Source organism: Balaenoptera acutorostrata, chromosome 21 (assembly GCF_949987535.1).
Source record: "Balaenoptera acutorostrata chromosome 21, mBalAcu1.1, whole genome shotgun sequence".
Taxonomy (NCBI): domain Eukaryota; kingdom Metazoa; phylum Chordata; class Mammalia; order Artiodactyla; family Balaenopteridae; genus Balaenoptera; species Balaenoptera acutorostrata.
This window is the reverse complement of record NC_080084.1, coordinates 6,106,589-6,121,792: the sequence shown is the minus strand read 5'-3', so window position 1 is coordinate 6,121,792 and position 15,204 is coordinate 6,106,589. Positions and strand designations below refer to the sequence as shown.

General features: G+C 37.4%; 1 protein-coding gene across 1 annotated transcript in view; it reads right to left on the bottom strand.

Annotated features, from left to right (window-relative positions):
- Nucleotides 1–15,204, bottom strand: part of KAT6A (lysine acetyltransferase 6A) — a 116,847-nt gene that overhangs the window by 13,949 nt on the left and 87,694 nt on the right. Inside the window, exons 10-15 of the mRNA XM_057537209.1 lie at nt 11,640–11,781; nt 9,978–10,139; nt 8,865–8,958; nt 6,165–6,396; nt 5,227–5,470; nt 3,447–4,064 (exon numbers count right to left, since the gene is read on the bottom strand). Coding sequence (XP_057393192.1) covers nt 3,447–4,064; nt 5,227–5,470; nt 6,165–6,396; nt 8,865–8,958; nt 9,978–10,139; nt 11,640–11,781 — 1,492 coding nt within the window. The remainder of the gene's footprint in view (nt 1–3,446; nt 4,065–5,226; nt 5,471–6,164; nt 6,397–8,864; nt 8,959–9,977; nt 10,140–11,639; nt 11,782–15,204) is intronic.

The window sequence follows — 15,204 nt, the reverse complement described above, 5'->3', positions numbered from 1 at the left end:
TCAGAAAATCTACAAACAACAAATGCTGGAGAGGGTGTGGAGAAAAGGGAACCCTCTTGCACTGTTGGTGGGAATGTAAATTGATACAGCCACTATGGAGAACAATATGGAGGTTCCTTAAAAAACTAAAAATAGAATTACCATATGACCCAGCAATCCCACTACTGGGCATATACCCAGAGAAAACCGTAATTCAAAAAGACACGTGCACCCAAATGTTCATTGCAGCACTATTTACAATAGCCAGGTCATGGAAGCAACCTAAATGCCCATCAACAGACGAATGGATAAAGAAGTTGTGGTACATATATACGATGGAATATTATTCAGCCATAAAAAGGAACGAAATTGAGTCATTTGTTGAGAAGTGGATGGATCTAGAGACTGTCATACAGAGTGAAGTAAGTCAGAAAGAGAAAAACAAATATCGTATGTTAATGCATGTATGTGGAACGTAGAAAAATGGTACAGATGAGCCAGTTTGCAGGGCAGAAGTTGAGACACAGATGTAGAGAATGGACATATGGACACCAAGGGGGGAAAACTGCGATGAGGTGGGGATGGTGATGTGCTGAATTGGGCGATTGGGATTGACATGTATACACTGATGTGTATAAAACTGATGCCTAATAAGAACCTGCAGTATAAAAAAACAAACAAAACAACTAATACTAAACTTTCATTGGGTTATTTGTATGGAAATATGTTAATATAAATGTTTCAGACATTACATGAAATTTCTAAAAATCTTATATTTGTATTTGTATGGAAATATGTATGGAAATATGTTAATATAAATGTTTCAGACATTACATGAAATTTCTAAAAATCTTATATTTGTATTTGTATGGAAATATATATGGAAATATGTTAATATAAATGTTTCAGACATTACATGAAATTTCTAAAAATCTTATATTTGTATTTGTATGGAAATATGTATGGAAATATGTTAATATAAATGTTTCAGACATTACATGAAATTTCTAAAAATCTTATATTTGTATTTGTATGGAAATATGTATGGAAATATGTTAATATAAATGTTTCAGACATTACATGAAATTTCTAAAAATCTTATATTTGTATTTGTATGGAAATATGTATGGAAATATGTTAATATAAATGTTTCAGACATTACAGGAAACGTCTAAAAATCTTATATGTTCTGGTATAATGTTATAAGTAATAATCCTAGTTATTACTTTAAAATGTATATCTCAGAAATAACTAATTTTCTTGTCAACTGCATTATTATGAACTTTCATCAAATCTTTAACCATGGTCATTTTTAAGTCTTTTGTCATTTACAGACAGTTCTGGGTGTACTCTGATGATTTTGCAAATATGTTCCTATAAAAGAGTTTCATCTTCAAGAAATTCATGGAAAAGACTCTGATAAGTACAGGTTTCTGGTAACTGACTGTACTGCTGAACTGAATGAATAAGCATTTTCAGAACTCTAATGAAAAACTGATGAACTCATAAAAGTGCTAACAAAAGATCAAGATGAAAAAAAAGAAATTAATTACATGGGACTGAGTGAACTGATGAGGATGAGTATAATTTTTGTGACTTTCTGTCTGAATTAAAAAAAAAAATCCCACAAGGACTCAGAGGAAAAGAATATACAAATCAATTTTCACTGCAAAGTAAAGGAGCTGTTACAGTGGAGGATTACTGGACTGAATGTCAATATTATGACATAGTATAAGTGTGTTTCATGTTTGGTAATTGCAATCATTGTTGCTTTTGTTGTGGTCATCCATGTACAATGCTTGGTGTCAGTCTATCTATCTCTTGTAAAAATAAAATACAGTGTGTGTGTGTGGAAAAAAAAAAAAAGAAATAGACGGGGAAAAATGGATTAATCTCCCAAGCAGAATTCCAAATAATTAACACGATATTCTGCTCTTAGGGAGTAGAGCATAACTCCCTGTATCTTAAGTGCGGGCTGTAGGCAGTAACTTCCTTCCAAAGAATATAGTTTGAAAAGAGTTTGAAAAAAGGAGTAACTTTACAGTAGAGAAACCTGACAAACCTGATACCTGGAGCCAGACGACTGGGGTTAACGTGAACGTGAACAGTGAGAAGTCACACTGACAGCAAATACCCTTGTATTTCGTAATCGGTACAGACTCACGGCAGATGCCCTTAAATGACGTGATGAGAATGGCACTTTACCTCTGGGGCCTTCTTCCCCAAAACACATCACCCCATTTTACTATCATAAGGGGCATTCTACAAAATCTAGCCAGTACTCCTCAAACCTGGCAAGGCCTTCAAAAACAAGTAGTCTGAGAAACTGTCACCAACAAGGGGGCCTAAAGAGACATGACAACTAAACGTAAGGTGGTGTGCTGGGGCAGGAGAAGACATTAGGGAAAACAGAGGAAAGCTGAATGAAGTTTGGACTCTAGCTAAAAATGCATCAGTACTGGTTCACTATTTGTGACAAATGTACCATACCAAGGTAAAAGGTTAATAATAGGGGAAACTGGGTGTGGGGAATATAGGAACTCTTTGTACTTTCTTTGCAATAAATTTGTAAATCTAAAACTGTTCTAAAATGGAAAGCTCATTCTTTAATAAACAGCCCTATCTTTTTTTTTTTAAGGTTCTGCTAAGGAAAAGAATGATTTTATTGCTCTGGATGAAAGCTGTCACCTCACTAGCACAGAATGGCTCATCCAGAGAGCTGACACACTTCAGTCTGGCTGGTCTGCAGCAATGTTTAAAGTTCACTCCACAGCCTGGGAGATTTCTGGTATACAGATTAACAGAATTCATTGTCATCATCATACAGCGTTTACTAACAATCTGGCTATCGTTCAACCTTTGCAAGATGATGAAATATAGTTTAGAAAATACTTTTAAAACAAAGTTAAGTCAAAACACTGGAGGGGTGGAGAGGAGAGCGAGAAGGGAGGACAGAGGACAGGGGAGACAGTACCACCTGGGGTGAGAAGAATGGCTTCACTCTGAGCATCGCAACACAGGGCACCGTTACGCCCACTTTCCATCGAACTGTGTAGTGGTTTCCTCTCCTTTTCTAATAGAAACATTTCTAATCTGTACGTTGTGTTTGTTTGTGTTTGGCCACACTACGTGGCATGCGGGATCTTAGTTCCCCAACCATGGATCAAACCCGTGCCCCCTGCGGTGGAAGTGCAGCGTCTTAACCACTGGACCACCAGGGAAGTCCCTGTATGTTTTTTTTAAATCCCTGAAAAGTCATACTTTGAAATCAAACCAGCAAGCTGAAAACAGTTTGTCAGCCCTTAAATAAGTTTATGACTTGTAAGTGAACTCCCATGAACCAAAGAAGTCATGTGCACATTTCAAATGTTCCCTGGGAACATCATATGCTACAACATACTGAGGCTTGAAGCTGAAAGGCTAACACACTGTGGATTAACTCCAGGACAGCACAGAGAAGGCCCCACCTTCCGCTTCAGCGTGGGCTTGGTGAGGACTGGGGGCGAGCTGGACCGCGGGCTCTCGGGCTCCCCCTCCTCCTCACTGCTCTCGCTGCAGCCCCGCAGGAGGGTCCTGTCCCCATCGCTGTAGCGACCTTCACTGTAGCGACGGGGCAGCCTGTCGTGGCTTTCTGGCAGCCCACACTTCAGAGGCTCGGGACTTTTCTTGAGCGGTCCTCGCCAGAGCTCAAGCACCTCACTCGGTCTTCTTTTGGGACCGTCTGGCTTCCCGTCCTGGCTCGGCTGCTCCTGCGAGGCTGCCGACTGCTCCTGGCTTCCCATGTACTGTTCTTGGCAGGTTTCTGATTTTTCCTCACGGTCTCCATACTGCTCCGGAGGAGCTGATGTCTCTTCCAAAAGCAGTTTCGAATCCTCATCAGCAAAGCGCTCCTGGGCTTTTCTGTTCTTCCTCCTCCAGCGGCCTCTCCGAGATGGCTGATTATTGGCAGGAAGACTGTCACGGGGAAGGACCTGTTTGTTCAAACGCGTAGAACTGGCTGGCGCCGTAACTTCTGGTTTCTTTTCACTTTCTACTAAAGAATAAGAATCTTGTTCTTTGTTCTCATGAGATGCAGACTTCCCCACCTGATTTTAGAGAATAAAACCATGCTGGTTAATTTTCAGTCTTATTTAGTTGTATCTCCTATTCTGACCTTTTAAATACTGAGATAAAAAAAGAAAACAGAGCTTTAAAGAGAAAGTTATTAATTATTTAATGGCTAACATAAATATCTCTTATGTGTTAGGCACTGTTTTAAATGCTATATGGGTATAATTCACACCAATTACATGAAATATTATTATTATTATATCCCCATTTTACAAATGAGGTAACTGAGGCACAAAAAATGTAAGTAACTTGCCCCGGGTCATGCAATGGCAAATGAAGAAGCTGGGATACAAACCCAGACAGTCTGACCCAAGAGCCAGTGCTCTTAACTGCTATACAATACCATATTCCATAAACAAAGTGAATATTATTATTCTTATAATCTAGTAAATGTTAAATGAGATAGTTTATGAAATTTCTTAGAAACAGAAATTTATAAACAGAGGAGACAGACTCTGGGGCATGGGCAAGAGAAAGAGGATGCTCAAAAAATGAAAGAAAATTTCTGTAATTATTTTGACTTATTTTGTTCTGAATATTTCATTTTATTTTGAAAATTACACTATAAACGGGCATGAAACTTTATGTTTATCAAAGGAGGACATAGATTTTTAAAGGGTGAAAGCACTGCTTTAAAAAAAAGAACACATCACATGAAGAAAAATATTGAAAATGATGTAGTACAGTCCCTCATTAACCCTTTAATGGCTAGAGACACTGAACTATTTGGTGCTCTATTAGAAAACATGCATCTGTTTATTTCCTTAATGTTTTAAGGAAAATGTATCTTCATTTTATTTTAAACAATGGTCAGATTTAGATTCAATTCAGATTCCTCAATTTCTATACAGCTTCAAATTTAGCTGCTTATTGGCACTCTGATCAAAGAAATATTTACTCATAAGTAACATACTGTAACAAATTTGAAGGTTTCCTAATGATACAAGGCTTAAAAATATAGAAAGAAGTAAACAAAACCCAGTCTTCCTGAAATTTCTATCACTGAAATAAACTCAGAAATTCTAATGTGAATTCATGGTGTTCGTTTAAGATACCATTATAGGTACATCACAAACACTCATGAAAACCAAACTATGCTCTTCTATCATCAACAACAGGGACCATTCGTGCCCTTACACTCGGCTCTGATTCTCTTTCCTGGCTCTGAGGCTCTTCCTGTTCTCCTTCCTCCTCCTCCTCCTCCTCCTCCTCCTCCTCCTCCTCCTCTTCCTCCTCCTCCTCCTCCTCCGAGACGACGGAATTGGAGACTATGACAGGAGTCCAGCGCAAACACTCTGGATCTACATCCACAGGCCGCAGATTCAGCTGAAGCTTTGCCATGTGATCTTGGATAAGTTTTTCCCGGCGGATAATCACAAATCTGAAACCAGAGAAAAGTTTATAGCAATCAACGATGCACAAGGAGTACCACACAATGAATATGGAGCTACACCCTCAGAAAGCCCTGGAGATAAATGCTTCACAAAAAGCCTGCCTGGGAAGACACCACCACTGAGATGGCTCAGAATATGAACTGGACAAAGACTTCACACGCAACTAGAGCAAGGGATGAGGTTGTTTCAGCCACTTCCCATCTCACGCTTCCCACCTCTGAAACTTCTGCGACCCTCCTGTCCTCTATCTTTTACTCTCCATCTTTCTAGCCCAAATGCCTCCTTTCTTTGTGACCTTTTCTCAACCACACTAGAAAAGGGTAAGCTGTCTTTCCTTTGACCTGTATTTCTTTTGTCCCATTTGTATGGAAATTAATCAAGGGTGTATTTTATTTGACACTACTTCTCCAGTTGTTACTTCTTGTATTGTGAAGGAGCTCCCGATAAATAAAATAAAAGATTCAGTAGCTTAGGTCCAAAAGTTAGAAGGAAGACCAGAAAAAAAGTTAAAAAAAAAATATGGTCAATAGTATAAAATATAGAAAGGAAAATGATGTCTCAGTATCAGCAAGTACACCATTTATATTAGTTTATGTCCTTTAACTGATAATTTGGCTGTCCAATCCAAAACCTTCTACCTAATTATCTTTCAAAGGTTATACAAAGGGATGTGATACTCACTGGTCACTCCGGAAGTCCAGCATTCGCAGGTGGTGGAGTGTGGAAGTAATGTCTTGAGGGCAGATTCCAGTCAACTTACTTAACTTCTTAATGCTGATTTGCTTGTCGTTTTGGTGATAAAGGCACTCCAATATTACACTTTTCCAATAAGCCATGTAGGAAAGACGACCTAGATCGGATAACGGTTTCTCTGGAGACCCTGCTTGGCCTTCACGCTTTGATAACAAATAACCTAAAGAAACCCCCAAATCACAAATATGTCAGAGAGCCTAAAAGAGGGCAGTTTACAAAAATAACAAGCCCCTCTTCCACAATCAATCCAAGTATCATAGGCTATCATTTCAAAGGTAAATTCCTTCAAGGAAAAGAACAAAATTACAAAATCACTTGAAAACAAATTTGCAGGAAGATTACATAATTTGTATACACCGAACATTAAGTTAGTATTACTTTGTCTATAGTTAATATAAATCACACCGTTAGAATATTCGAACTGTTAAAAATCAGGACTTCACATTAATAGGCAAGAATGCTTTTTATTCAATATACAAGGAGGGGAAACCACCCTTGCATGTTTTATTTCGACCGCTAGATGGCAACAGACCTACACGAATTGCACAATACAAAAGAATGCCTTTAGTTTTTACAAAACCCTATCTCTGAAGACTGCAGTTCTTCTGTGAGTGATTTAGATGACGATTTCTCACTTCAACCAAAGCTCTCCTCACAATTACCTATCACCCTAATTCCTGGTGAGCAAGAATGTCAGTGTGTGAGTGTCACTGTGTGTGGTGGTATTACTTTGTCCTCTTGTCCAGTGCGTTGGGTCTCAAGAACAGGAAAAGAAAGGCATAAATTCTAAGGGAAATCAGTCTAAGAATGGTAATGTGGGAAAATACATTACATTAAAATAATGTTTTAAAATAAAAACAAATACTGTAATCATACAATTATTTGTATATCTCAAAAAAATGACTAATAAATGCATAGTAAAATATTTTCCCCTAACTTTGCTACTTAATGGCATACATGTCCAATGATGAGTCCTATTTCAAAACAACATACTGATATTAAAGGAAATAATCTGAGTTTTACCCTCTACTATTAGTCGGAAAAAAAAACCACCAGGAAAATGTAAAAAATAACCAATGGCACATATTTCCAATAAAATATAGTCAGGAGTACAGTCTAAGGCCAAGTAGAATAAGCTTCATTGGTCTGCATGAGGATTAATACTAGTGATATAATCATCTGATATTTAGAAGAACTGCCTGTATCAAAATCCTTAGTTTAACCATTACTTCTGAATGTATTCCTTTAAATATTATTTTTAGCAATTATCTGAGGAAAAATATGCCCTCAAATACCACTATTTTATAATCAATATAAAATTTACCTCAAACATACATTTACTTTCTAAGCAAGATTATCAATTTATAAAACAAAATGCATGCAGGGCTTCCGTGGTGGCACAGTGGTTAAGAATCCACCTGCCGGGGGCTTCCCTGGTGGCGCAGTGGTTAAGAATCCACCTGCCAATGCAGGGGACACGGGTTTGAGCCCTGGTCCGGGAAGATCCCACATGCCGCGGAGCAACTGGGCCCGTGAGCCACAACTACTGAGCCCGTGTGGCACGACTACTGAAGCTCGTGAGCACTAGAGCCCGTGCTCCGCAACAGGAGGGGCCACCACAATGAGAAGCCCGCGCACTGCAACGACGAGTGGCCCCCGCTCGCCGCAACTGGAGAAAGTCTGCATACAGCAACAAAGACCCAACGCAGCCAAAAATAAATAAACTAAATAAATAAATTTTAAGAATCCACCTGCCAATGCAGGGGACACAGGTTCGAGCCCTGGTCCGGGAAGATCCCACATGCCACGGAGCAACTAAGCCCGTGCGCCACAACTACTGAGCCTGTGCTCTAGAGCCCGTGAGCCACAACTACGGAGCCCGCCTGCCACAACTAGTGAAGCCCACGCGCCTAGAGCCCATGCTCCGCAACAAGAGAGGCCACCGCAATGAGAAGCCCGCACACCGCAACAAAGAGTAGCCCCCGCTCACTGCAACTAGGAGAAAGCCTGCACGCAGCAACAAAGACCCAACACAGCCAAAAATAAATAAATTTATCAAAAAACAACAACAAATTGCAAGTTCCACAATAACCTTTTTTTAGAACTGTTAGCTTTCAATTTTAACTCAAATTAAATTTTTTATTGTATCATTCACTTCTAAAATTTTTAAAGGTGCATAGCATATTTTTAACCACTAGGTAGAGCCTGTAACTAAAAAAACGATGCACACACACATTTTCTCAGATAACTAGGTAATAAAAATAGGGCAGGTGCTGCACTTCTTTATTAGTACTAATTTAAGTAGTTCTACAGTGTTTTTAATATTGTCGTGAGATAGAATTAACTGCATAAAATAGAACTAAGTTCTGTTGTAAATTAATAGTTGCAAATTAAAACTATTTGCTATAGATCACACAGAAGCTCATATCCAATATTAGCTATTTTTGAAATATTCACATGCAACCAAAAGAAAAACATGTTCATGGCCTTAGGCTTTAATGTTCCACTCAGCAGTATGACAAAAGATACAAGCAAACAATAAGTCATCTGCAAATCTTTAAAAATACACACACACACACAGAGTCCACAGGAAGAGACAATGAGCAATTATGTTACTATAATCCTTACTGAAATCGATGAGAAACCTGCCATAGCCCTTGCGTTGGTACTGGGGAAGAATCATTATACAGGAAACGTTGTACTTCTGTTGGCAGTGCTTTTCCTGGTGGAGAAAACAAAAGCCAAGTTTTTGGCTGGTAAGACTAAACACTGATGCTAATTTTTAAGAAACAAAGACTAATAGTCAAAACCACAGCCCTGGTTCTTTGGGAATAGCAATGCACATCAAGAAAAAAACACCCCTCTGGGAGGAGAGAGGACAAGGTTAAGTCACTGCCATTACCCACAAAGCAACCATACCAGAAGAATAAAAATATAAAATGAAATGACGCCACCCAACACCATCCGCAACTCAAAAACAGTATGTCAATGCCTGAGATGAGCAGAGGAATCCGAGTCCCAACAGATCTGCAAAGCTACAAGTGGTGTGTCAGTGCGGCACCCCAGACGTGGGACGATTCATCACCAAAGTTTCTTTTATTTCCCTTTTTGGTGCTACATAGGGTGGGTATAAATACACTTTTATAAATCAAGCAATATATTTTAAATTATATTTAACTATTGAAGCAGCCTAATAACAGAACTAGGACTTTTCACTTAACTATCTTTATACACTTAGATTTTACCATGGGCTTGCTTAAACGAAAGTATATCTTTTACATTATTTGACTACAAAAGAAACTTTTTTTTCTCCCCAAGAGAATGAAAAATTGAAGGAGAGAAAATACCCTTTAATAAAAATGGCTTCCTAGAAATTCTTACTTCTATGCCTAAAATGCAAATTAGGAAGAGATTTAAAATGAGAAAGAACTCAGAGAGGTAATGACTCTGTTTATTTCACGAGTTCTGTCTATCATCACCATGGGAGTATAAGTCATAGTAAAGCTTTCCCTCTGGGTAAGCAGCAGTTTAGGTTCCCAGCAGAGTACAGTCTGTTGAACATCACTAGGCACCTGCTGGTACCAGGTAAGTTTCTCAATGTTCCTTCTGTTTCCCTTTCCAGAAAGCTAGATGGCACCCAGAGGTGCTGCTGCATCCTGTAGTGTCTCCTAGTGAGAAGCAGCAAAGATTGTTTCAGATTTCCATACAAATTCAAAAAAAATTTTAAGCTGATATACTTACTTTAGAAAAATAGCCAACAAGGTGGCAGCCCTTGACATCATTCTGGGTTAGTACATAAAAAAGAAATGGCTCCACGTCGTAATAGAGCGTTTTGTGGTCAAGAAACAATTTTGCCAAGAGACACAGGTTCTGACAATAAATGGTACTCACATTCCCATCAACCTAGAGGAAAAAAATAGACAAAATGGTCAACAGGGTGTCTCTTTAGTTCTAGAATAACACACATCAGAAACAAGCACCTGTGAGTACCCACAGTCCAGCCTAAGAGGAGCTGGCAGCTATCAGAACAAAATGGACCTGGAAGCTGTCCCTTGAAACGGCAGAGTACAGTGCCTGCTATTTTAAGACAACTAAATACATAAAACACTGCACTTCCACAAAGCATGAAAAGTCTAGACAAGGAGGTGATGGCCAGTTTTAAAAATAGCACTTTTTGCTTTTATAACAAGATTGACTACAGGAATCCTTCAGATGGCAAGCTGATCTGATGTATTTTTTAAAGTATTTAATTCAACAAAAGATCTAAATGCAACCTCTTCTAAAATACATGTAAGTAAAACAAGGTAAAACTATAGTTTAATCTGTGCCAGCAGCTAGAAGCAATGTAATCTGACTGCCATGATGAGATTTCCCCCAAATAAAGCTACTCAAGGGATTATCATCTATTGTCAGAAGCACCAAGCAGGTTCCCTAGGCAGCAACCTGGCAAGTGAGGTATTTCCTGGATGCTGGCTGGCCAAGATCAGGAGGACTGGGCTGTATGCTCCCAGTACCCCTGTAATTCTTGGCATTGCTGGAGCCAGCTCTTCTATGCAAATGCCAACGATCGCCTACATCAGACCCAAAGACACTGACGTTTCAAGACTACAATTTCTTTAGCAATTTACGTAATTTATTGTACACCACATCCTTTCCCTCCCCACGAGGTCAAGAGCTCCTCTACTCCTCACCTAAAATAAAGCCTTTGGGAAGATGAAGAAAGTGAGGGATGGAATAGTTCCTGGCAATCTGAAATTCTATCATCATAGTAATTAACAGAACTGAGCACATGGAAGGTACGCAATTAATACTTGGCAATTAAACCACAGAACTGAGATCAAGAAATTAAAAACCACTACTAACAACACAGAATCACAGATGTAGCGTAAGTCATACAACCATGATGCAGTCAGGAAATATATTAAGATTTATTCAATATACAGCTATTACACATACCTCTACACAATATTCCTTTAAATAGAGCAGTAGAAATCTTTTTATTTAAGTGCCATATTTCATAGATTCTAAGACACAATCTTATCACATCTAAACATAAGTAAAAATCTGTTGGCATTTAATAATCAAATGGAGTCTTATATATCATAATTAGCAGTACCTTTACCTTCTCAGTGGTACATAAAATAAGATATATTACAACTGATGTCTTTGATTCAATGAAATACAGAATAGTTTATTCAGAGATCAAGCTTGTGAACTTCGTACCACTTAGATTGGCCTAATTCTGCTTCTCCCTCACACAGCTGAATTACTGACTCAATAGTGAATGAACAACAGTAAAATAACATTTCCAAAAAAAAATCAAGTTGTGCAATTAGATAAAGTACAGGTGGCACTGTATTTGAAATGGGTAGGAAGACAACTACTAAACATCTTCTACTTTACCTCAAAGACAGAAATGTTATTCTTTCTATAAATCTCATTAGCAGGAGGATGGAACCAACCACATTTCTTCATGTGCTGCTGTAGAATAGTTCTACTTTTCATATATTTTAGACAGAATTCACAGAGATACAACTTAGGCAGCCTGTAAAAAATAATTACACAAATAAGAGGGCTTTATATTTTATAAGACTTTAAACTTTCATCACTATTCTTTTTTGATTCTCATTACTACCCAGGTAAAAAGGTAAAGAATGTATCGTTATCCCCATTAATCAAATGAAAAAGAGGAAAAACAAAAACTAAAGATAAAACTAAGTTGAATAACAGGATCCAACTAATTAACGGCAAGAAGGCAGGGGTGAGAATCAATTCACCCAATTCAGTGCTCTTCCTATTAGACTACTACTTTGCAGTCTTTTTAAGTTACCCACGGGATAGACATGAAAATCTCACCTTCTCTACTCCTTGATAATCTCCAGTAAGTAAAAAGTAAAGTCTACCTTGAGAACACACCAATAAGTGAAGAAGATTTTGTTACGCTCTATATTCTTTCTTCCTTTATTTGATCATTCACTCATTAATTTCAGAAAATGAACATTTATTGAATACTGACTATCAGGCCCCTGTGCTAGGTACACTAGGTACAGAGTGCTGAGTAAGATGGACATATAGTAGGTATTATAAAAGCAGATTTTGTATATCTTTTTAAGTATAAAATTATAATATGTTTTTTTCAAGTTAGGACATACTACACTACCTCCTTCTTTCCACCGGTGAAATTCTGGCTTTCTCTCTAGTTAAATATCACATTAAATCCTGCAACTCAAAAGTCTATTTTTCAAGGTGAAATAAAATTTCAATTTATTCATTCACATATTCTCCGTTATAGTCATATCATTTATATTTATTCAACAGTCTTGCTATTAGCCGTACTGCTAATAGCAAGACTATTAGCTATTAGTCTTGCTATTGCTATTAGCAAGACTGTTAGCTATTATTATTGCTATATTAGCCGTAGTTTAACAGGATTTCTTCCTTATAACGTCCCTTTTATGAGGAGCTAGGCAACAAAGTGATGAGATCAGTTCATAAAGTAACAGAAGGAACATAACCTAAAACTAAAAACCAGTGGCTTTTATATGTATTTCAGTCTGAACTGAGAAGACCCCCCATGGCTCTCTATTATAAAATATACACCCCATGTATCCTCAGCACAGAGGCTTCCGTGCATCCTGAACTGTGTCCAAAACCGGTAAGCACGCCTTGGTAAGCTAAGATCTGACCCTACAATGAAAACTGCATATGTGAAAATACTGGATGATATGATGACAAAGAATATAATCCAAATAAAATACTGTATCTTCCCTCATATAAATAAGTACCGAGGCTGAAGGAAATTAAAAAAAAAAAACCTCATTAATTTAGTTGCCATCAATTTAGATAGCTATGCTTTAAAAAGATTAATCTGGAATTAAAGAAAAAGTAGATTAATGTACAAAAATGTTTGCTTTGTTCACGTGTGAAGACCATAACTATTTTTTCAAGTTCTACTTTAGAAGCAGCTTTTGAAGCATATTTATCTGAAAACATCTAACATTCAACTAAAGCCTTTCCCAGGTGTATTATGGAACACTAGTTCTGTATACACTTAAGTGTTTCATGCTCAAGTAAAGTGGGAAAAGGCATGTGATTAATTTCTTCTTCTCCCTTGGGGATTCACAATGTGTATTAATTCCTTCTCTACAATCCCACATCTTAGTTTTAAAACTGCCATTCAGCACACTAAAAGCTTCCATGGAACTGCTGTGGTATACAGTATTTCTAAATGTCTACAATATGTAACACAAAAGTAATATCTAATGTTAGTCAAACTCAAACAACCCAAAATTATATCATTAGTACAAAAAAAAGCCATTCCAAAATAAAGTACTGAGTGAAACAAATAATGACTGACATTATAAATAAAAGAAGCAGGAGCCAAGAGCATAGAAAAGAAAGGCTTCCTAGGCCACTCTGCTTATTTCCTTTGCATGTTGCCTCAAACTACTCAGAGAAGGAACGACAGCAGGATAAATAGCTTTTTCCTTCTTTACCACCAGAACTAAAAAAACCTCAAAATGAAATGGCCCCAGTTGTATACTTCATCATGTTATGTGGGCACTAAATGTACTGAGTCTCAAAGATGACCCACAACTGCCAGCCTTGTCTTCCTGAATATCTTGGATTTTGAACAATTTCTTCTTCAAAGGAAGGTGGAGGAATGAGGTTCTCCCTATAAATGTACTTAATGGCATCCTCCTCCCTGCAACTACTCTACTACTTACCTATTCTTTACCTGTTCTAAATTCTCAATGAGTTATATCTAGAAAAGACAAAAACTCTCTGAAAAGATACATGAACCTCAATGTTCACAGCAGCACTATTTACAATAGCCCAGACATGGAAGCAACCCAAGTGCACATCAACAGAGGATGTGGTACATATACATACACACCCATATACATACAATGGAATATTACTCAGCCATGAAGAACGAACTATTGTCATCTGCAGCAACATGCATGGACCTAGAGAATATCATACTAAGTGAAGTCAGACAGGGAAAGACAAATATTTTATGGTATCATTTATATGTGGAGTCTAAAAACAAATACAAACGAATCTACATACAAAACAGAAACAGATTCACAAACACAGAAAACAAACTTATGGTTACCGAAGGGGAAAGGGAGGGCGGAAGGGATAAATTAGGAGTATGGGATTAACAGATATAAACTATATATAAAATAGATAAGCAACAAGAATCTACTGTGTAGCACAGGGAACTATATTCATTATCTTGTAATAACCTACTGATATAATGGAAAATAATCTAATATATATCAAATTATTTATAATATATATAAATATATATAACAGAATCACTTTGCTGTATACCTGAAACTAATACAATATTGTAAATCAACTACACTTTAAAAAATAAATTCTCAATGACCAATTTTAACTTGTTGCAACATGAAGATATAGAAGAATCCTTGAGTATAGGTTCAGTGTGACAGCTAAATAATACAAATAAATATTTCCTACAAATGTGAATCTGAAAAACCTAAACAAAATTCTGAGCTTTTTGAAATAAGAAAGAAAGTAAGGGACAGAGAGATGGAGGGAGGGAAGAGAAGAGAGGGGGAGGGGGAAGGGAAGGGGGGGAGAGGAGGGAGAGGGAGGGAAGAGAGAAAGAACCAGTGACTTTTCCAGGTTACAGTAATGACAAATGCCAACTTCAAGGTGTTTACTTGGAATAGCAAGATGTATGGCATTTTACTGATTATTTTTTTAAAAACTTCACTGGGCCTTATTATGTGAAAACTAATAAAATAGAAGCAAGCATAATATGATCTAGTTTATTCTAGATCACTTCCTGCTGAAAACATTTTTAAAGCCTCCTACTTATTTTTCTTTCTTTTTTTTTATTGAGGTATGGCTGATGTACAATAAGTCCCAGGTGTACAACATAGTTATTCACAATTTTTAAAAGTTATACTCCATTTATAGTTATTATTAAAAT